This window comes from Oryctolagus cuniculus, chromosome 13, assembly GCF_964237555.1.
Source record: "Oryctolagus cuniculus chromosome 13, mOryCun1.1, whole genome shotgun sequence".
NCBI classification, from domain to species: Eukaryota; Metazoa; Chordata; class Mammalia; order Lagomorpha; family Leporidae; genus Oryctolagus; species Oryctolagus cuniculus.
The window spans coordinates 43,190,664-43,213,897 of NC_091444.1; the positions used below are offsets into that span (position 1 = coordinate 43,190,664).

General features: G+C 38.7%; 1 protein-coding gene and 1 long non-coding RNA gene across 2 annotated transcripts in view; one reads left to right on the forward strand and one right to left on the reverse strand.

Moving 5' to 3' along the window:
• Positions 1–11,384, forward strand: part of LOC127483446 (uncharacterized) — a 56,138-nt gene extending 44,754 nt beyond the window's left edge. The window contains exon 3 of the long non-coding RNA XR_007909672.2: positions 10,192–11,384. This is a non-coding gene — a long non-coding RNA (uncharacterized lncRNA). The remainder of the gene's footprint in view (positions 1–10,191) is intronic.
• The window catches only part of CUBN (cubilin), a 288,990-nt gene that overhangs the window by 220,711 nt on the left and 45,045 nt on the right, over positions 1–23,234 (reverse strand). The window contains exons 18-21 of the mRNA XM_051820614.2: positions 5,691–5,835; positions 5,286–5,464; positions 2,280–2,445; positions 1,755–1,971 (exon numbers count right to left, since the gene is read on the reverse strand). Coding sequence (XP_051676574.2) covers positions 1,755–1,971; positions 2,280–2,445; positions 5,286–5,464; positions 5,691–5,835 — 707 coding nt within the window. The remainder of the gene's footprint in view (positions 1–1,754; positions 1,972–2,279; positions 2,446–5,285; positions 5,465–5,690; positions 5,836–23,234) is intronic.

A 23,234-nucleotide genomic window follows, 5' to 3' on the forward strand; every position in this document is an offset into this window, starting at 1 on the left:
AGCAGTGGAAGATGTCCCAAGTGTTTGGGCCTCTGTACCCACAAGGGAGACCTGGATGAAGAAGAAGCTCCTGGCTCCTGGATTCGTGTCGGCACAGCTCTGGCTGTGGTGGCCAACTGGGGAGTGAAACAGGAAATGGAAGACTCTCTCTCTCTCTCTCTCTCCCTCTTTGCTTCTCCTTCTCTCTCTGTGTAACTCTGACTTTCAAATACATAAATAAGTCTTTAAAAAAGAAAGAACTTTATCTCTGACCATATACAAAAATCAACTCAAAATGAGTTAAAGACTTACATATAAGACTGGAAACTATAAAATTGCTAGAAGAAAACATAAAGAAAATGCTTTATGATGATGTGTCTGGGTAAGGATTTTTATAATAAATTCTCAAAAACATGGGCAATGAAAGCAAAAATACACAAATGGTATTACATGAAATTGAGAAGTTTAAGCATGGCAAAGGAAACAATCAATGGAGTAAAGAGGCAACCTATAAAATGGGAGGAAATATTTCCAAACCAGATATCTGACAAGGGGATAACATTCAAAATATATAAGGAACTCAAACAACTCAATAGAAAAAAATCTGACTTATAAAATGGACAATATGCCCAAATACATCTTTCTCAAAAGAAGACATACAGATGACTGACAAGCATAGAAAAAAAATGCACAATATCACTTATCATCAGAGAAACGCGAGTCAAAATCACAAGATATTATTACTACATACCTGTTAGAATGGTTATTATCATAAAAGACAAAAGACAGAAGTGTTGATGAGAATGTGGAGAAAAGAGAATCCTTACACACTGTTGTTGGGAATGTAAACTAGTACAGTCATTATAGAAAACAATATGGAGGGTCCTCAAACAATTAAAAATTGATCCAGCAATTCCTCTCCTGGGTATACATCCAAAGAAAATGTCAAAGATATATCTGCCTTTCCACATTTATTGCAGCACTATGCACAATAGTGAAGAAATAGAATCACCCTAAATGCCTCACAAAGGATAAGTGTGTAAAGGAAATTTAGTATACATATACAATAAAACTATTCAACCATATAAAAGAATGATACTCTGCCATTTTCAACAATGTAGATGAACCTGGAGGACATTGCATTAAGTGAAATTAGCCAGACACAGAAAGACAAATACCACATGATCTTACTTATATGCAGAATCTATAAAAATGATGTCATAAAATCAGAGGATAGAATGGTGTTTACCAAAGGTGGGGGTGGTTTGAGGGGAAAAAAAGATAGGAAGATGCTGGCCAAAGGATACATAATTCTAGCTACATAAGAGGAATAAATTTCAAAAATCTATTGTAAGGCAAGGTCACTAAAGTTAATGACAATATATTGTATTCTTGAAAAAATGTACAGAGACTAAATATTGTGTATACTACTCCAGAAAATGATGACCATCTGAGATAACACATTTGTAAATTAACTAGATTTAACCATTCCACAATGTATATACTTCAAAACATCATGTTGTATAAAAACATACAATGAGGGTTGCTGGTGGGAGGGAAGTTATGGGGGGGAAAAAGTCATTGTAATCCATAAGCTGTACTTCGGAAATTTATATTCATTAAATAAAAGTTTAAAAAATACAATGTTATCTATCAATTTTTAAAAGAAGACAGAATAAATAGATGGTAAATGGCAAATGTATAACCAATTTTGTCCTTCTCTGAATAAAACTCTATAAAATAATAAATAAGCATTAAAAAGAAAATAAGCTCACCTCCCAAGAGATGTTCCAGAATCAGTGTCATAAACTTCTAAGTAGTCATTCGTGCAATTGTAATCAAACTGTAGGTGAAAACTTTTGAACACCAAACGAATTCGGTGGCCAGGTTGAAGTAATATATACCAGGTACAGTTTACACCATGGGGGTAGATATTTGGATGACCTGGACTTTGAATGGTACCTGTCAACTCCGTAAGAACATTTCCACACGCTGTTGAAATAAAATTATAATAATTATCACAAACAAGTAACTAATGAGATACCAGGATGTCAAAACAAAAAAGCTGATCCTAACTTTTTAAGCTCTCCAAAGAAAAATACTTCTTATATGCTTCTTATTTTCTTGATTATAAATAGATACCAATTAACTATTGATATATGTTGATTAGGAAATATATTCTTTGACTTTGAGTGTACTTTAAAAGTTATTATAGTTTACATAATTGTTACATGTTTTATTCCCACTGTTCATTTATTCCAATATAAGCCTAAGAGGAAGAGAAAGAGACAATCTCTTACCTAAATCCTCAGTACTGAATTTAGCCATGAAACCATGGTTTTCAGTTGAAGAACTTTTCACAAACGTGACATAAAGAATATTGTACACAGATGTTATAAATGGAGGAATGTTTGTGCCACAGTACTTTGCATTTTCAGGAGAACCCATGATGGAACTGCTACCAATCTAAAGGGGAAAAAAAGATATAGTCAAGCTTATTTTATTAGGTATCTATTTTCTTTTCTTTTCTTTTCTTTTTCTTTTTTTTTTTTTTTTTTTTGATAGGCAGAGTTAGTGAGAGAGAGAGAGAGAGAGAGAAAGGTCTTTCTTTTTCCGTTGATTCACCCCCCCAAATGGCCACTACGGCTGGCACGCTGTGCCAATCTGAAGCCAGGAGCCAGGTGCTTCCCCCTGGTCTCCCATGTGGGTGCAGGGCCCAAGTACTTGGGCCACCCTTCACTGCCTTCCCGGGCCACAGCAGAGAGCTGGACTGGAAGAGGAGCAACTGGAACAAAATCCGGCACCCCAACAGGGACTAGAACCCGGGGTGCTGGCGCCGCAGGCAGAGGATTAGCCTAGTGAGCCCCAGCGCCGGCCTAGGTATCTATTTTCTAAGAATAATTGTTTTTCTAATGCTTATATTAACACAGCAAAAGTCAATCTATGAACACAATTTTAGAACATTTTAACTACCCCAAACGAAATTCTAGTCACATGCCATTTGCCCAATACCAGAGCCCCGCGCAGCCATCGATCCACCTTCTGTCTATGTAAAGTACCTACTTTGTACATTTCAAATGTGGAATCACACAATATGTGATCTTTTGTAACAAGCTGTGACTATGTTCTTCTATGTTGAATATGATTTCAATATTCATTCACAGTGTAGCATGTATCATTACTTCATTCCTATTTAGTGTCATAGAGCATTCCATTTTATGAATATATCTATTTTACTTATCCAGCCATCAACTGATGGACATTTAAGTTGCTTCTGATTTTTAATTATGAATAATAATTGAATCTTCTATTTTATATGGCATTACAAATAATGGTTGTAGACATATCTGGATACACATTTTTGTGTGGACATACATTTTCACTCTCCTGTGGAACTGCTGATTCAAATGGTAACTCTATGGATAACTGTTAAGAAACTACCAACTGACCATGTTTTCATCTAAGAGTTTAATGATTTTATGTTACATATTTGGGTCTTTTTCTCCTTGTTGATATTTCTTGGCATTCATTCCAAAAATCAGTTGGTCATAAACTATGAATTCATTTTTGGACCTGCAATTCTGTTCCACTGACCTATATTTATATCCTTACTCCAATAACACATTGTCTTGATTACTACAGCTTTGAGCTAAATTTCGAAATAAGAAAATGAGTCCTCCAACTTTGTTTTTTCTCAAAAATGTTTTGGTTAGTCTGATACTCTTGCATTTTCATATGAATTTTACAAACAGCTTATGAACTTCTTCAAAGAAACCTCTGAGATTTTGATAGGGATTAGACTGAATCTTCAGATCAATCTGGGGAGTACTGCTACCTAAACAGTATTAATTTTTCTAATCCATAAAGATGAGAGATAGGTTCCCATTCATTTAGGTCTTCCCTGATTTCCTCCAGTAATACATTTTCATTTTCAGGGTACATATTTTATACTTCTTTACAGAAATGTACTTATTATAATGTAATTATAAATCTTGGTTTCATTTTCAAATTGTTTATTACTAGTATATAAAATAAATTATTTTTATATTTTTGATCTTGTAGCCTGCAACTTAAAGAATGTGTTTATTAGTACTAATAGCTTTTGATGTGTGTGGATTCCTAATAATTTTTATATTCAAGATATGTTGTCTATGAATTGTGATAGTTTTACTTCCTTTCCATTTTACATACATTTTATTCCTTTCCTTTGCTTAATTGCCTTATCTATAATTTCCAATATAATGTTGAATAGAACTCATGACAATAAACATCTTTGGTTTTTGTACTCATTATAGGAGCAAAGTGATTAGTGTTTTATCTTTAAATATGGTATTTTTTTTTTTTTTTTGGACAGGCAGAGTGGACAGTGAGAGAGAGAGACAGAGAGAAAGGTCTCCTTTTTGCCGTTGGTTCACCCTCCAATGGCCACTGCAGCCGGCGCGCTGCCGCCGGCACACTGCACTGATCCGATGGCAGGAGCCAGGTGCTTCTCCTGATCTCCCATGCGGGTGCAGGGCCCAAGCACTTGGGCCATCCTCCACTGCACTCCCTGGCCACAGTAGAGATCCAGCCTGGAAGAGGGGCAACCGGGACAGAATCCGGCACCCTGACCGGGACTAGAACCCAGTTTGCCGGCGCCGCAAGGCGGAGGATTAGCCTATTGAGCCATGGCTCTGGCCTAAATATGGTATTATACATAGGTTCTCTTTATATAATTTTTTACAAAAACAAAAAAATTCATTCACTAAAATTTAGTTTATATTATTTTCCTCATTATCTATGGAAATACATCTGAAAGATTGGAAGAGATATAGTAGAATAGAGTTCTCTGGAAATTATTGTTCCTTCAATAATTATGGACACCTTGATATAATTTATAACTAGCCTTATATTAAATTAGTGTTAGTGAAAAATATGATATTATATACGGTATTTAATAGATGCTCTCAGATTAAGGAAGCTCCTTTCTTTTTCTTACTTGGTGAGTATTTTTATCACGAAAGGGTGTTGGATTTTGTCAGAGCTGTATCTGCTGAGGCGATAATGTGGTTTTGTCCTTTATTTTATTAATAATAATTGATTTTTTGGAAGTTACATCAACTAGGATTCCAGGGATAAGTCCCACTTCGTGTATAATCCTCTTTATATGCTGGAATTCAAATATTCATTGGGGATGTTACATCAATATTCATAGAAGATGCTGATCTACACAAATGACTTTTTGTTTTAACTCATTTGCAGATAACATGACACCGTATTTTTGATAATACAAACAAATACAAATACCCAAAGCTTTTCACTCTTACCTCAACATAATCTGTATCACACTGTGCAGAACTTCCAATTTCAAATGCAGTGAAGTTGAGAAGAACTACCTGACCTTTGGGTTGGGAGATAGTCCACCTACAGATTCTTTCTCCAGGATATACATTAGGATAAAAAGGAGAGTGAATGATCCCTTCTCCAGTTAATTCACCCCCACAAGCTGTAAATATAAAAAATAATGTTAATGCTTGAACAAAGATGAATAATTCTTACTCTCAATTTTATTACAAAGTATAATTCGCCTAATATGATAAAAGAATGTAATACTTTGGTGAGAATATTTTCCTTGCTATTTGACTAAATGACTAAGTTATTTCAAGAAATTAAAATGTTATAATCAGGCAAATTAAATTAAACACTTAAAAATTAAGTATAAGTTTCCTTACCAACTTGATAAGCAGCTCTGAAACTAACTTTTTCAACAGAAGCATCAATTTTAAACCTGATCCATATAGTATTAGTAACAGATGTAACATGAGAGAGGGTTTCATTGCCGCAGACTTTCCCCAGTAAGGTTTTATCATCTCGAACCTAAACAGAAAAATAAAATAGATCTCTCATCTCAATCAATAAAATACATTGGCAGTGGTGACATTATTTGGAGATGAGGAGATGGTAGATTCAAAGTGATAATCCAACTTGGGTTATATACTTATTTTATATCTGAAAGCAGTCAGTGGGTTAACAGTAAACAATGGTAAAATCTTAAGGCAATAAAATCTAAAAGCATAACAATTTTAAAGATGTTCTCCTAATAATCTCTATAATGTCAAAGAGGAAATAAATCTATAATTGTGGACTATCTAGGAAACAACAAAAAATAAGAATATTACTTACCAAAATTTACACATATCAGCCAAATCTGTAATCAAAGGAGGTCACAGAATAAACTGTTTTCATGTTGGAGAAAAATGAAAGATGGAAAGAAAGATGAAAGAGACAAAAGAAAGAGAACCTAAGGAGTCAAATTAAAAAATCAGCAGGGGGAAAGAAATACTAAAATGAAGAATAAAGTAAAAATAAAAGCAAAACCTAAAAAATAAAATACAAATGAAAAAATTCATAGATACATTCAAGAACTGCTTTTCAGAGGGAAATGGAGGGAGGATGGGGATATAAAATACAAATACAGATTTCTAGCCAGTCTAATAAAGAAAAAATAGACAATACTAAAAATAGCAAAGGTACTACAAATGCAAAGATACTAAGGAACTTAAAAATATATAGTCCCCATGTACAACTCTATCCTATTATATTTAAATGTTTGAAATGGGTCATTTCCCGGAAAAAAATTGAAGTTATCTCAAGGAGAGGAAAAAGAAATAGACATAAGCCATGGATATAATCAAAAACATTATCAATCCCCTAACACTCAGAAGGTGCCCTACCTGGCAAGTCCTTTAAAAATTTTAAGGAATAGGTAATTCTAAAATATAATTTATTTTAAGATACCATCAAATATGGAACAATTCTCAACTAATTTTTCTCAAAACACTGTTGCTAAATCCCAACAGAGAAAACTATGTGTTGATTTCACCTATTAATATACGGTGAAAAATCCTAACCATAGTTCAATAAAAATAAATTCACAATCTATTGTTAGCTTTGTATATAAAATCAATTACAGTAATAATAATAATACAAAGGTTTTTAATTATATATTATCTTGTCAACAAATCAAAAAAATAAGCGATATGGCAGCTCCATGCCAGAAAGGTTGCTAGTATTTCTGATTTATTAAAAGCAAACCTTTTAAAGTTAGGAGAAAAAGAGAATTTTCCTCAAATAATCAAGACTACCTGTTCTGAATCAATAGCTAATATCTTATAGTGAAGCGGCCATGAATATCATCTATGCACCTGGGTTCAAATCCCACCTCTGTCAATTACAAACTATCTACTTAAGAGCCTTCAACAAGCTAAGCCTAGCTCATGGGGTTGCTGAAGCAAATAGAGTATATTCCTTAGTAAAATGTCTGCTAATAGATAACATAGACTAAATGAGAGCTGTTGTGATTCCTGACACTTTTAAAAAACTATTTATTTATTTGATAATCAGAGTTACAGAAAAAGGGAGACAGAGAGAAAGAGAGCCCTTCCATCCACAGGTTCATTCCCTCAGATGGCCAGACAGGAACTTCATCCAGGTCTCCCACATGTGTGGCAGGAGCCCAGACACGAATTATAGCCCACCTGGGATGCCCGAGTGGGAGGCAGTAGTGCTGCACCACAACACTGGCCCCAATTCTTGACATGTTTTAAAGGTGAATCACTACAGACTTCTCATCACAATCAGGAATTAGTCAATGGATACAAATATGACTCTTGTTCTATAAAATTATCCTGGAAGACCTAGCCATTAAAATAGTAATAAGTAACAAATATTTGTAACTAACATTATAAAGATATCAACAAATACCAGGAAGTGTTCTGGTGATAGCAGTGTGAAAGCTAATCACTGAAGGCCAGCACTGTGGGATCCGTATGGTGCCAATTCATGTCCCAGCTGCTCTACTTCCAATCCAGCTCTATGCTAATGACCTGAGAAAAGCAACACAAGATGGTCCAAGTGTTTGGGCTCCTGCCATCCACATGGGAGACCCAGATAAAGCTCCTGGCACCTGGCTTTAGCCTGGCCTAGCCCTGGCCATTGCAGCCATCTGGGGAGTGAACCAGTGGATGGAAGATATCTGTGTCTCCCAATCTCTATGCAACACTAATTTTCAAATAAAGAAATAACTGTTAAAAAAAGAAAGAAAGATAATCATTGCTCCATAAGGAACTTAAAACACATGAGAATATTGTTGTTTAAAAGCATATGATTGAATCCTGGCTGGTCCTCTTCCAATCCAGCTTCCTGCTAATGCATCTGGGAAGGCAGCAGAAGATGGCCCAAATGCCTGGGTACCTGGGTCTCCCATGTGGGAGACCTGGATGAGGTTCCCAGCTCCTGGCTTCAGCCTGGTCCAGTCCCAGCTATTACAGCCATTTGGAAGATCTCCTTTATCTCTCTCCTTGTCTCTCCCTCTCTGTCACTCTGCCTTCCAAATAAAATAAATCGCTAAAAATAAATAAATAATAAAAATAAATAAGCTATCTGAGAAAGTACAGGGTTCTACATCCTTATTTATACAAAGGTTCTCAGTAGATACCATAATTAGGCATTTGAGAAATTTGTGAGCACATTTTAGTTTTTCTTTTAATTATTATCACAATTGTGGTGGGCACTGTTGGGATTTAGTGGCTAGAGACCAAAGACATTAGACAGCTTGGAATATGACAGAGTCTCACACAATGAGAATTCTCCAAAGATATTTATATAGGCAGATGTTCTACTAGTTAGCATAAAATCTAGCTTGATTTACACATCAAACACAATTAATTTTTGCACAATTCTAATGTATACTTAATTTTCCAAGATTACAGATAGAATATAACTGAAAGGTTTTTTTTCCCTCCTGGAAATCTGCCAGGAGTTGATCATCAATACAGAAAAATCAGTCACCAGCTCATACAGCCATGCCAGCCTATGTCTGTACTGCAGCATTCATAGCGATTTAGGACATAAACAAGATGATTACTTCATTATGTCTTTAAATGCAGCTTGTCCAGGCTTTCCATATGCTGAATACATGTGACTATTTTTTCTGCTTTGCTTTTAATTTATCTTTATCATTATCTAATACTTGTAAATTTAGATTTTAATATAATGTGTACAGTGAGATTATATTATCAATGAATTTCATTTTAGAATGGTGAAGGGGTGAATATAAGCCTTGGGCCAGTGCTGTGGCATAGCAGGTAAAGCTACCACCTGTGATGCTGGTATCCCATGCGGGTGCCAATTTGCATCCCTGTTGCTCCACTTCCAACCCAGGTCCTCACTAATGGCCTGGGAAAAGCAGTAGTAGATGGTCTGAGGGCATGGCCCCTGCCACCCATGGGGGAGACCCAGATTAAGCTGCTAGCTCCTAGCTTTGGTCTGGCCCAGCTCTGTGTGTTGCAGCCAGCTTGTTCACTTTCCAGTGAGCCAGCGAATGAAAGATCTCTCTCTCTCTCTCTTTCATTCTCTCTCTCTTTGTAACTCTGACTTTCAAATCAATAAATAAATCTTAAAAAAATGTCTTAAAGTACAGAACAACTCATCAGCATAACTCAAAACCCTGAACTCATTGGGGGATGACAGAATACTTTTCAGTAGAAATAACTTCAAAACTGAGACAAATAGGAATTACCTAGGTGAGGGGAGTGTGCAATAAAGAGAAATATTTTAAAGTATGATATTCAAAGCTGGTGGGTGCACATTACACAGTTCCTGGCACCCATAACTGGTGGAAATTTAACGTTCTGGAAAATTATAGGACAGGTAAGTCTTGGGAACACTTTCCTGCTAGCACTCAATCATAAATATATGCAAGATGCCAGTAAAGACACAGATTCTCATCAGGTACACTCTACAATAATGAGAACTGAAGCTATTCTAAAGCTCTAATAATAGAGATGATTAATAAATTATGGGTCAGCCATAGGATAGTCTTACATACAGAGAAAGAAATCACATGCAGTGCTACTGACTCAGACCAATAACTCTTCTCCGAGCTCTGATGTCACCTACAGCACAAATTTCACAGACTGTAGTAAAGTTACATGAAATTTCTCTCTTAACATACAGTAAATCTCTGAAGGTAGAGAAAATTCTTGTCCTTTCAGCACCTAATAAAGAACTTTGCAAATAGATATTTGACAAATTCTTGTTGGGTCATTATTTTCAAAGTGTAATATGATGATTTAATTTTCATTAGAGGTATAGACATACTACAGTTCTTGAAAACCAAAAAGCAGGACACACAGCAGAGTAAGACATATTCCTTCTTTCTAATCCTCCCAGGTTCTATCTGCTTCTTCCAAGCCTGTAGTCTCTCTTTTCTGCTTTACCACTAGAAGATAAGAAAAAGGAAGGAAAACAGCCAAAGAGCATTGGAGCAAGCTAAAGTGGACTATTCCTCTGGGCCCCAACTAATGAAATTCAAGGACTCCCACAAGGAGAAAGGCAGCTGCAGTCCAAATGTTCTAAGAGGAACTTATAGGGCTCAAGGGCCCTAAACCTAGAAGGTGCGATTGATTTTGGCTCTGTTTCTTTCTCTCTCTGGAAATTAAACAATATTAATTCTGAAAGACTATATTCTCCTTGGATCCCAGACATTGCAATACTTTAAGCACAGCCCCTTTGAAAGAGATATTGAAATAAAATTCATTTAATACTTTAAGTGATCCTAAATACTACTACAGCACAATTTGTATTCAATATTCTAAGACTTATAAATTTGCATTCCTTTCAAAACAACAACAATGAAACTCTCCATTGTCCTTGTGAACTAGAATAGACTCTAAAAAGTCTCCTCATTATTCACTCCCCCCAACCCCAGGAAAAGGATTAAATATCTGTGGTCCTTGCCATATCTCCCTAGGAAAATACATATTCTTCTCATTGACTATGGGCTCAGCCAGAGAAGCTGCTTTCCCCAGCAGAAAGTGAGAAGAGAAGTAATCATTTACAAGTAGAAGCTGTGAAAGTTATTACATGATTCAACTACCTTTTACTTTTCCCTCTCACAAGACCAAGAACCTGGGCTCCAAGACAGTGAAGACATAGGAAGCAGCAGTAGAGCTGTTTAGCAGAACTGATTTAAAACCAACATGTTACCATAAGCAGAAAATAAACATGTGTTGTAAGCCACTGGAATGTTTTGTTACTGTTTTTCATTTTTCTGGTTATTGTTATAGTTTGTTATTATAACATAGCCTAGACAAAGAAGACCATTATCTGAACCCAATTTATGGTAATAAAGAGTTTGTCTTAAGAAGTCAGGTGAAAACACATCATGATCACTTGTAGAAGGGTAACAACAAGTTCATTATTTTTAGTAGATTACATTTGCAAAGAGATGACAATGACTAATTAAAAATTCTAGTATTCTGAGGACCAGGTCCAGATTTCTCACTGATTACCTTATTCAAGTAGCAAACACTGAATGATTCAGGACCAGAGTCCCAGTATTTAATCCATGACCCAGGATTTTTATCCTGTGAATATATCAGGCTTTTGATTTTTAAATGCATGGATTAAGCTATTTCCTAAAGAGGAAATTTCTCACAGAAAATAGATTTGTTATGAATACACTTTCCCCTGTAGAGACAGTTCAAATGAACTGGATTGAAAAAACAAAAACTAATTTGTATGAAACTTTTAAGTGTGAGATGTAGAACCTAGTAAATAGTAAGCTTGAACACGTGGAATGGATCAGGTTCCAAAGCCACATCATTTGTTTGTCTTCCATGAATCCAGATTTATTTTTTATTACAATTTCTAAAATCCATTAAGCATTGCATTTTAATCGAAAGCAAACAATATATGCTGGCACTTAGGCATGGTCCATCCAAAAGCTGAAAACAATATCCTACCATATGCTAGTGTTTAATATATGGTCTCCTGTGAAATGAGCAGTTGATGGGCCACACTAGCTAAGACTTGATTTTTGAGACTAGCTTTGAACTAATATGAGTAAGGAACAGAGGGATGTGGCCCCATTACAAATGAGAGAATAAGGAGTAAGGGATAGAGATGAGAGAAGCCAGACAAGGACTAAGAATTATTTGGTGGTGGTGGGGTGTTCTTTGTCTTCTAAATTTTGTTACTTATTTATTTTCATTCAGTTTTGAAAGGCATAGAGACAGAAATAGAGAAAGAGTTCTCCATCCACTGATTTACACCCCAAATTCCCTCAATGGCCAGGGATGAGCCAGTTTGGATCCAGGAAATCAGGTCTCCATATGGGTCTCCCACATGGGTGGAAGCACTTGAGCCATCATTGTTGCCTCCAAGGGTACATGCTAGCAGGAAGCTGGATCAGAAGTGCAGTGGCTGGGTCTTGACAATCAGGCACTCCAATATGGGATGTGGGTGTCCAGCACAGGGACTTAACAGCTTCACCAAATGCCCACCCTTATCTTTTGTCCTATATTTCATGGCCAACATTTTAAAGCTTTTTATGTCTCATGAAGTAGTGTCCCTTCTAAAATCTGTAGTAAGAAATTCATCTTGTATCTGACTTTTTAAAATTTATTTTCTAAAATAAAGAATACTTGTCTACTTCTACCTAGAAGGCCTTATTCATGACTATTAACTACAGTTCCCATCTTCTATCCTCTCACTCCCCCTCCTCATCATTTTGTTAACTTTTAGTGATCATTCATTGAGGGGTAGAGTCTGTGCCAACATTATAATTATTTCTGCTTGCATTTATGATACAGTTCAAGCTCTATATTTCACAGCACAGTTTCTAACTCCTATCTTTATTTTTAAAGATTTATTTATTTATTTGAAAGTCAGAGTTACAGAGAGAAAGAGAGAGAGAGTCTTCCATCCACTGGTTCACTCCCCAGATGGCCACAATGGCTGGAGCTGCGCCAGTCCGAAGCCAGGAGCCAGTTCTTCCGGGTATCCCATGAGGGTGCAGGGGCCCAAGCACTTGGGCCATCCTCCACTGTCTTCCCAGCCAGCAGAGAGCTGGATTGGAAGTGGAACAGCCAGGACTCAAACTGGCGCCCATATGGGATGCCAGCACTGTAGGCAGCAGCTTTGCCCACTATGCCACAGTGCCAGCCCCTCCTACCTAACCTTTGCTTCTCTTTTACTGTCCTTTGTAATTCAGCCACCCTAGACTATCTCAAGTTCTTTTAGTTTGTTTGTTAACTTTGTGTTTTAATTTGGTTTCTAGGGCTCTGTTGACATCTCTCCCTGGAATCCTGTTCTTGGTTCATGGTATTGCTAACTCCACATAAGAACAAATATGGATCCTTAGGGAATCTATCTCAAACCAAATCAATTAAAATCCATAATCTGTTACTTTCTCTCATAGTACTGTTTCTTTTCTGTATGACACTAACTTCCCTCAAAATTGTGTAGTTGTGGGGCTGGTGTGGCACAGGCACCATTTGCAACACCAACATCCAAAATCATAGTTCTGGTTCAAGTCCCAGCTGCTCTGCTTCTGATCCAGATGACTGCTAACATGCCTGGGAAAGCAACGGAATATGATCCAAGAGCCTGGCCCTCTGCCACCCATGTGGGAGATCCAGATGAAGTTTCTAGATCCTGCCCTCGACCTGGCCCAGCCCCAGTCATTGAGGCCACTTGGGAAGTCAACTTGACGATGGAAGTGCTCTCTCTCTCTCTGCCTTCCAAAGAATAAGTAAATAAATAAATATGGAATTATGTAGTTGTGTGCTTACTTGTTTAATGTATCTCTACAAACCCATTCCCTAGAACAGTACTTGACAATTCAGGTGTTTGATAAGTACAACTCAGTGAGTAGATGAGTGAATGATCTCTTTCAGTCCTTTTCAGGAGAGTAATATTGCTATCCTTATTATAGATGAGAAAACTGAGACTTGCATATATTAAATATTTTGCCTTTAGTAACACAGGGAATTGAATATTTTATCATATTTTCATGCAATTTTATTTTCATCATATCACAGAAAACTTCCTCTCTACATAACCTAAAAGTTTGTAGCATTCTTGATTCATGCTCTTTCCATATTCTCTTTTTACTCACTGCTCTACATCACACTGTTCCACTAGGTTTGGGATTCCTACACAAGCATGTGACTCCCCTTCATATAGCAAAATTCACGCCATGCAAACTCTTGTAATTCCAAAGTTAGATGACTCTGCCATCTCAATCTTTTTTCCTGGCTCTCGCTATTCCAGCCTGTAGAATTAATTCACTTGAGCAATCACACATTTTATCATTTCATTGAAAAGCATCAGGAAAAGCTGTTATAGAAAAACTGTTGACAACAGAACTCAGAAACTAACAAATGTTTCTAGTCTCTGGCAAAACCCCAAATCCAATATACTAAAGAAGGCAAACTATTGAATATCACCCATGATCCCTTTTCTCTGCCATCTGTAGAAAGGAATTTCTCCAAATTAAATTTAATTTCAAAATATACTTAATGTGAAAACAATACTATTCTTCCCATTCTGGTGTGGTTATTTGCTGCAACTAGTCGAGCTTCAGCTGACAGAGGCTTTATTCCTTCTCTGCTGCTTAGATCTAAACCCTTAAAAATCATTCTGTTTATCACAGCCATGAGTCTAACCAGCACATCCATCTGAAGTATGCTCATGCGGACCAATGCCATGGCTCTCCCTCAAACAAACCTAGGGCTGCTCAAGTGAAGTACTTCAGTGCCAAATAACAAAAGAAGGTCTTTGTTGAACTTGAATTTCTATCAAGACAAGGAGAATTTTGAGAGTGCTGTATAGGGCTAACTGGGAGTAACAGGGCCAGGTGGAGGGAGGAAGGGAGAAGGAACTAAAAGAGAATTCAGAGTGAAAACAGCCCCACAATGTTTCAGCCTGCTGTGCTCTCCACTTTGGCAATATTACGATTCCATTAATTTATCTTAAAGACGCTACCTGGGAGTTAAGTTTCATCATGTCTCATAGGTGTTTTTTTTGTTTGTTTGTTTGTTTGTTTTTTGACAGGCAGAGTGGACAGTGAGAGAGAGAGACAGAGAGAAAGGTCTTCCTTTGCCGTTGGTTCACCCTCCAATGGCCGCCACGGCCAGCGCGCTGCGGCCGGCGCACCGCGCTGATCCAATGGCAGGAGCCAGGAGCCAGGTACTTATCCTGGTCTCCCATGGGGTGCAGGGCCCAAGCACTTGGGCCATCCTCCACTGCACTCCCTGGCCACAGCAGAGAGCTGGCCTGGAAGAGGGACAACCGGGACAGAATCCGGCACCCCAACTGGGACTAAAACCCCATGTGCCGGCGCTGCAAGGCAGAGGATTAGCCTAGTGAGCCGCGGCGCCGGCCTCATAGGTTTTTTTTTTTTTTTTTTTTTTTTTTTTTTTTTTTTTATCTTTTATTTAATGAATATAAATTTCCAAAGTACGTCTCATGGGTTACAATGGCTTTCCCCCCCATACCGTCCCTCCCACCCACAACCCTCCCCTTTCCCACTCCCTCTCCCCTTCCATTCACATCAAGATTCATTTTCGATTATCTTAATATACAGAAGATCAGCTTAGTATACATTAAGTAAGGATTTCAACAGTTTGCTTCCACACAGAAACATAAAGTGAAAAATAATACATGATTTTTTTTAAATGATGATGAAATCAGATCAGACCTATTGTCATGTTTAATCCCAGTGAGAGTCAAGTTGGGAATTGATAGTTTCTTTTTTTTTTTTTTTTTTTTTAACAGAAGATCAGTTTAGTGTACATTAAGTAAAGATTTCAACAGTTTGCACCCCCATAGAAACACAAAGTGAAATATACTGTTTGAGTACTCGTTATAGCATTAAGCCTCAGTGTACAGCACATTAAGGACAGAGATCCTACATGAGGAGTAAGTGCATAGTGACTCCTGTTGTTGACTTTACAAATTGACACTCCTGTTTATGGCATCAGTAATCTCCCTATGCACCAGTCATGAGTTTCCAAGGCTATGGAAGCCCCTTGAGTTCTCCGACTCTTATCTTGTTTAGACAAGGTCATAGTCAAAGTGGAGGTTCTCTCCTCCCTTCAGAGAAAGGCACCTCCCTCTTTGAAGACCTGTTCTTTCCACTGGGATCTCACTCACAGAGATCTTTTTGCCAGAGTGTCTTGGCTTTCCATGCCTGAAATACTCTCATGGGCTTTTCAGCCAGATCCGAGTGCCTTTAGGGCTGATTCTGCGGCCTCATAGGTTTTAATATATCAAATCTCTTGTTTGTTATTTTGTAACTAGTCTTCCATTGCACATTTTATTCCCTTCTTAATCTGATAATTATTTAGGAGAGAGTTGGTTCCATGGACTTGGGTATTTTTACTTGTTTTATCAATAATTTCTACTTGTGTTTATTGTCAAGAGATGCACAATCTTTGTTTTGTTAGCTTACTAAGGTTGTCATAGAAGTCTGAAAGATGGTGAATCTATGATTCAATGCCACTTGTAAATTAGACTTCAGAAAGCAAATGCAATGTATCATACTAAATATATTTGCAGCTTCTTCATGACATACATTTTGTTTGCTTTCCATATCTAAACAGAAACTGTTTCTCTAGAAGTCCACCCTGGACTAGCCTTGCTTGTAGTACTCCCTGCAAATTCTCCTGTACTGGGATGGGAGAGCCGATTTTTTTTTTAAGATTTATTTATTTTGAAAGTCAGAGTTACACACACATACACACACACACACACACACACACCCAGAGAGAGAGAGAGAGAGAGAGAGAGAGAGGTCTTCCATCCACTGGTTCACTCTGCAGATGGCCACAATGGCTAGAGCTGCGCTGATCCAAAGCCAGGAGCCAGGCGCTTCTTTTGGGTCTCCCAGGTGGGTGCTTAGGCAATCCTCTACTGCTTCCCCAGGCCACAGCAGAGAGCTGGATTGGAATTGGAGTAGCTGGGACTCAAACCGGCACCCAAATCGAATGCCGGCACTGCAGGCAGCAGCTTTACCCGCTGTGCCAAATGGCTGGCCTCCAAGGGAGAGCTGATTTTAGGATTGATTAAGGAGATGTGGTGGGATAATTCTATCCATTTCCCTCCATATCTTACTTCAAGCCTGAGCCTTTACATCATATAGGCTCCTGAATTTACTATTCAGCCTATGACTACCACTGTCTGGGATTAAAAATTAAACTTTCATTACTACCTTACATTGTCTTTCACTCAGAGTTCTGAGGGCTTAAATCACTCATGAAGTATTCATAAGAGGTGCTGCTTTTTTCTCTGGAAAGATGCTTCTGTCACATTCAGGGAACTCTTCTACACCATTTAAAAGTTTTCTTAGGCAAATGTAGATGAGCTAACAATTGATCTGTTCTGCTCATTCTTTTGTAGCTATCACTTCTTACATGGGCGATATGCCCTTTTCAACGTAGAAATTGTGGTTGAGAGATATATACACATCTAATAATTAATACCTAAATGTGTGCTGCTTCTTACAAAAAGAAAAATATCTGCTAACTTGGGTCTGGGCAATACCATCATTATCTTTTAGAATTACATCTTCAGCTGGCGCCGCAGCTCACTAGGCTAATCCTCCACCTTGTGGCACCGGCACACCAGGTTCTAGTCCCTGTTGGGGCACCGGATTCTGTCCCAGTTGCCCCTCTTCCAGGCCAGCTCTCTGCTGTGGCCAGGGAGTGCAGTGGAGGATGGCCCAAGTGCTTGGGCCCTGCACCCCATGGGAGACCAGGAGAAGCACCTGGCTCCTGCCATTGGATCAGCGCAGTGCGCCGGCCGCAGCGCGCTGGCCATGGCGGCCATTGGAGGGTGAACCAACGGAAAAAGGAAGACCTTTCTTTCTGTCTCTCTCTCTTTCACTGTCCACGCTGCCTGTCAATAAATGGTGCTGGGAAAATTGGATTTCCACGTGCAGAATCATGAAGCAAGACCCCTACCTTACACCTTACACAAAAATCCACTCAACATGGATTAAAGACCTAAATCTACGACCTGACACCATCAAGTTACTAGAGAACATTGGAGAAACCCTTCAAGATATTGGCACAGGCAAAGAGTTTCTGGAAAAGACCCGGGAGGCACAGGCAGTCAAAGCCAAAATTAACTATTGGGATTGCATCAAATTGAGAAGTTTCTGTACTGCAAAAGAAACAGTCAGGAGAGTGAAGAGACAACCGACAGAATGGGAAAAAATATTTGCAAACTATGCAACAGATAAAGGGTTAATAACCAGAATCTACAAAGAGATCAAGAAACTCCACAAAAACAAAACCAACAACCCAATTAAGAGATGGGCCAAGTACCTCAATAGACATTTTTCAAAAGAGGAAATCCAAATGGCCAACAGGCACATGAAAAAATGTTCAAGGTCATTAGCAATCAGGGAAATGCAAATCAAAACCACAATGAGGTTCCACCTCACCCCGGTTAGAATGGCTCACATTCAGAAATCTACCAACAACAGATGCTGGCGAGGATGTGGGGGAAAAGGGACACTAACCCACTGTTGGTGGGAATGCAAACTTGTCAAGCCACTATGGAAGTCAGTCTGGAGATTCCTCAGAAACCTGAAAATAACCCTACCATTCGACCCAGCCATCCCACTCCTTGGAATTTACCCAAAGGAATTTAAATTGGCAAACAAAAAAGCGGTCTGCAGCCTAATGTTTATTGCAGCTCAATTCACAATAGCTAAGACCTGGAACCAACCTAAATGCCCAGCAACGGTAGACTGGATAAAGAAACTATGGGATATGTACTCTTTAGAATACTATACCGCAGTAAGAAACAACGAAATCCAGTCATTTGCAACAAAATGGAGGAATCTGGAACACATCATGCTGAGTGAAATAAGCCAGTCCCAAAGGGACAAATACCATATGTTCTCCCTGATCGGTGACAACTGACTGAACACCAAAAAGGAAACCTGTTGAAGTGGAATGGACACTATGGGAAACGGTGACTTGATCAGCATAGCCCTGACTGTTAATGAACAACTTAATACATTATCCCTCTTAGTAGTTTTTTTGTCTGTTCTACTTAATATGACTGGTTTAATTCTGTAATTAATACACAGTTATTCTTAAGTGTTGAAAATTAACTGAAATGTGATCCCTGTTAAACATAAGAGTAGGAATAAGAGAGGGAAGAGATATATAATTTGGGACATGCTCAAGCTGACTTGCCCCAAATGGTAGAGTTAGAAACATACCAGGGGATTCCAGTTTAATCCCATCAAGGTGGCATGTACCAATGCCATCTCACTATTCCAAGTGATCAATTTCAGTTCACAATTGATCATAATGAAAGGACTAAGAGTCAAAGGGAGCACATAAACAAGTCTAGTACCTGCTAACACTAACCAATAGAATAAATAAAGGGGAGAGTGATCCAACATGGGAAGTGAGATACTCAGCAGACTCATAGAATGGCAGATGTCCTAAATAGCACTCTGGCCTCAGAATCAGCCCTAAAGGCATTCAGATCTGGCTGAAAAGCCCATGAGAGTATTTCAGGCATGGAAAGCTAAGACACTCTGGCAAAAGATCTCTGTGAGTGAGATCTCAGTGGAAAGAACAGGTCTTCAAAGAAGGAGGTACCTTTCTCTGAAGGGAGGAGAGAACCTCCACTTTGACTATGACCTTGTCTAAACAAGATAAGAATCGGAGAACTCAGAGGGCTTCCATAGCCTTGGAAACTCATGACCGGAGCATAGGGAGATTACTGATGCCATAGACAGGAGTGTCAATTGGGTAAAGTCAACAACAGGAGTCACTGTGCACTTACTCCTCATGTAGGATCTCTGTCCTTAATGTGCTGTGCATTGAGATTTAATGCTATAACGAGTACTCAAACATTATATTTCACTTTGTGTTTCTATGGGGGTGCAAACTGTTGAAATCTTTACTTAATGCATACTAAACTGATCCTCTGTAAAAAAAAAAAGAAAAAGAAAAAAAAGAAACTATCAACTCCCAACTTGACTCTCACTGGGATTAAACATGACAATAGGGCTGATCTGATTTCATCATCATTTAAAAAAAATCATGTATTATTTTTCACTTTATGTTTCTGTGTGGGAGCAAACTGTTGAAATCCTTACTTAATGTATACTAAGCTGATCTTCTGTATATTAAGATAATCGAAAATGAATCTTGATGTGAATGGAAGGGGAGAGGGAGTGGGAAAGGGGAGGGTTGTGGGTGGGAGGGACGGTATGGGGGGGAAGCCATTGTAATCCATAAGTCGTACTTTGGAAATTTATATTCATTAAATAAAAGTTAAAAAAAAAGGAATTACATCTTCTTTACAAGTGAGCGTGTAGGGCTCTCTTAGCATAAACTAAGACTTTCAAAAATGCATTAAACCTGGGAGACATATACTAGGCAATGGTATCTCAATCTGCATTTAAAGGATATGCTTGCTTGGCAGCAAGGCATCTGGGACCACATAATGAGAAGATTCAGGATTCCTAGAAGTGCATCTAATCATACTTAAAAGAAAATTTCTTATTGTCACTCCCCCTCTTCGCGGAGGAACGACACAGGACCCTGCGCTGTTCTTTTGTCTGCTCGGCCCTCCCCGGGTTTGCTGCTGGTTCTTCCCGGGTTGGCTGCCATTCTTCCACCTCCGTGGAAGGGCGGTGCCCCCTGCCACTTTCCCCACTTCCGCGGGGGAGCGGCACACCACCGGCCGGCTCTCTCGGGGGCTGCTCAGGTGTTCTTTCAGGTGTTCCCCTTAGATGTTCCTGGTGCATATTGTCTCTCTCCTCCTTTATAGTCCTCTTCCACCAATCCCAACTCTGCTACCCACACGCCGAGTACGCTGCTCTCCTCCAATCAGGAGCAGGATCAGCTCCTGCAGGTCATCACTCAAGTTGGCAAGAGGCAGCTGCGTAGAAGCTGTTTCCTCCTCTCCCAGCGCCATATTGTGGGAGAGCAGATGCATAGAATAAGTCTTAATTCCAGTAACTTAGTCTAGTCCAAGTTGCTCCCCACATCTTATCATTCTCATATATCACGCAACAATTCCCTCTCTGCTCTTTTTTCTAAAGTTTTGAGTAGTCTACTTTCCCCCATAATAAATAATAAAATTATCTTCTTCTAGACCATCAACATATCTGAAATACCATCGTTCTTTTTTATTTTTATTTCCTTGCTTAAACATTACACTTTTAAAGTATAGCCTTTAAAAATAAAAACACTGGGGCTGGTGTCATGGAGTAATGGGTTAAGCCACCACCTGGGATGCTAACATCCCATATGGTTACTAGTTAGAGGCCCAGCTGCTCCACTTCCAATCCAGTTCCCTACTAGTGACCTGGGAAAGCAGAAGAAGATGGACCAAGTGTTTGGGGGCCCCTGCTACCCACGTGGGAGATCCAGAAGCTGCTGGCTCCTGGTTTGGGACTGGTTCAGCCCCAGCTGTTGTAACCATCTGGGGACTGAACCAGCAGATGGGGGATCTCTCCCTCTCCTCTCTCTCTCCCCCTCTCCCTCTCACTCCCCTACCCCTCTCTTTCTCTCCCTCTCCCTTTCCCTCCCCCTCTTCCCTTTCCCTCTCCCTCTCCCTCTTCCTCCCTCTCTTTCCCTCTCTCCCTATCTGTAACTCTGACCTTCAAATAAATAAATAAATATTTAAAAAAAAACAATATTTTAAGAAACAGTACGTTTAGAACAATTAATTTTGCTTCCTATCATTTTTTTTTCAGACCATTGTCTGAAGAATATTAAGACAATTAGACGGATTGTTAAAAAATAGATCTAGTTCGGGGCCAGCACCGTGGCTCACTTGGTTAATCCTCCACCTGTGGTGCTGGCATCCCATATGGGTTCCGGTTTCTAGTCCCGGTTGCTCCTCTTCCAGTCCAGCTCTCTGCTGTGGCCTGGTAGGGCAGTGGAGGATGGCCCAAGTGCTTGGGCCCTGCCTGCATGGGAGACCAGGAGGAAGCACCTGGCTCCTGGCTTCAGATCAGCGCAGTGCCGGCCGTGGCGGCTATTTGGGGGGTGAACCAACAGAAGGAAGACCTTTCTCTCTGTCTCTCTCTCTCACTGTCTATAACTCTACCTGTCAAATAAATTTTAAAAAATAGATTTAGTTCACAAATATTCCCAATGAATAGAGATGCTTGAATGATAAGGACCTTAATATAAGTCAATATATATTTATCTAGACCCCTAGATAGGTATATCTAAGTCCTACTTTGACAGTAACAGTGATCTTTATGGGCCTCAATTTCCTCATTTTAAAATGCAAACTTTAAATTAGATGACCTTATATTAGATCGGAGGCCCTTGCTGATGCTAAAATTCTATAAAATGGTTATATTCATTTAGGTTGGTCAATGCTTTAATAGAATAGTCTATTCAACTACACAAATCACTGTACATGAACTGCCCTCCTGAATCAAGAGTTTTTTCATTTTTTTTTTCATCAACAACCCTTGAGGGAAATTTGGTCAAGGTGTTGTGGATATAGGCACATCTCAGAAGAGAGATACTTCTATGAAACCAACTATGAAAGAGTCTCACTGATGCTCTCTGAAATGAGCAGTACAGAGCAAGAACTGAAATTTTGCCTCAGAAAAACTAAATTTATATGATATTTTTAATTCTTTAAGTTTTTCTTAATCATTCATTCTTACATAAGTTAGAAGATAGAGCAATCATTTGACATAGGAACTGAAGTACCCAGAGAAGGAATTGTCCAATGTTATGAAGTCATCTAATGAAAGAACTGAAACAAGAAGTTAAAGGAAATAATTCCAGTCCCATTCTGGCTACAAAACATTCTGCTATTATGGTTTACAAAATTAAATCTCCCAATACCAGTTTTATGATTTTTTTCTGAACAATTCAGAGGAGTTCATAACTCTTCACTGAAATTCAATTAGAGTGTTCTGCCAAGCCAAAGACAGGATGGATCATTCCAGATGCTTTGTTCACTCTATAGAAGCATTAGAACTGCTATAAAGATCTAATAGAAAACTACCAAGATTTCCTTCAGTGTTAGAGTCATATTCTTGCCTATCTGAGAAAATCAATGTGCCTGGCTTTATGATTTAGTTCTGTGACAGAAAGCCCGGTATGGAATTGGAGAAATTTATAAGACATTCATCCTTAGGGAAGATAAGATACCACTTGTAATCAGAGCTGCACTACTTCATTTGAGTTCTTATCACGGATCAATAGAAAGCCCAGCTGTACCACGTGCTAGACATACAACTGTGAGCAAGTAACTTAACTCTCCTAGGCCTCAGTTTCCTGAGATTAAAGTAGCAATAATAGGGGCCAGCACTGTGGCATCACAGGTTAAGCCTCCGTCTGCAGCAGCAGCATCCCATATGGGCGCTGACTCAAGTCCCAGCTGCTCCACTTTTGATTTAGCTCCCTGCTTATGTGCCT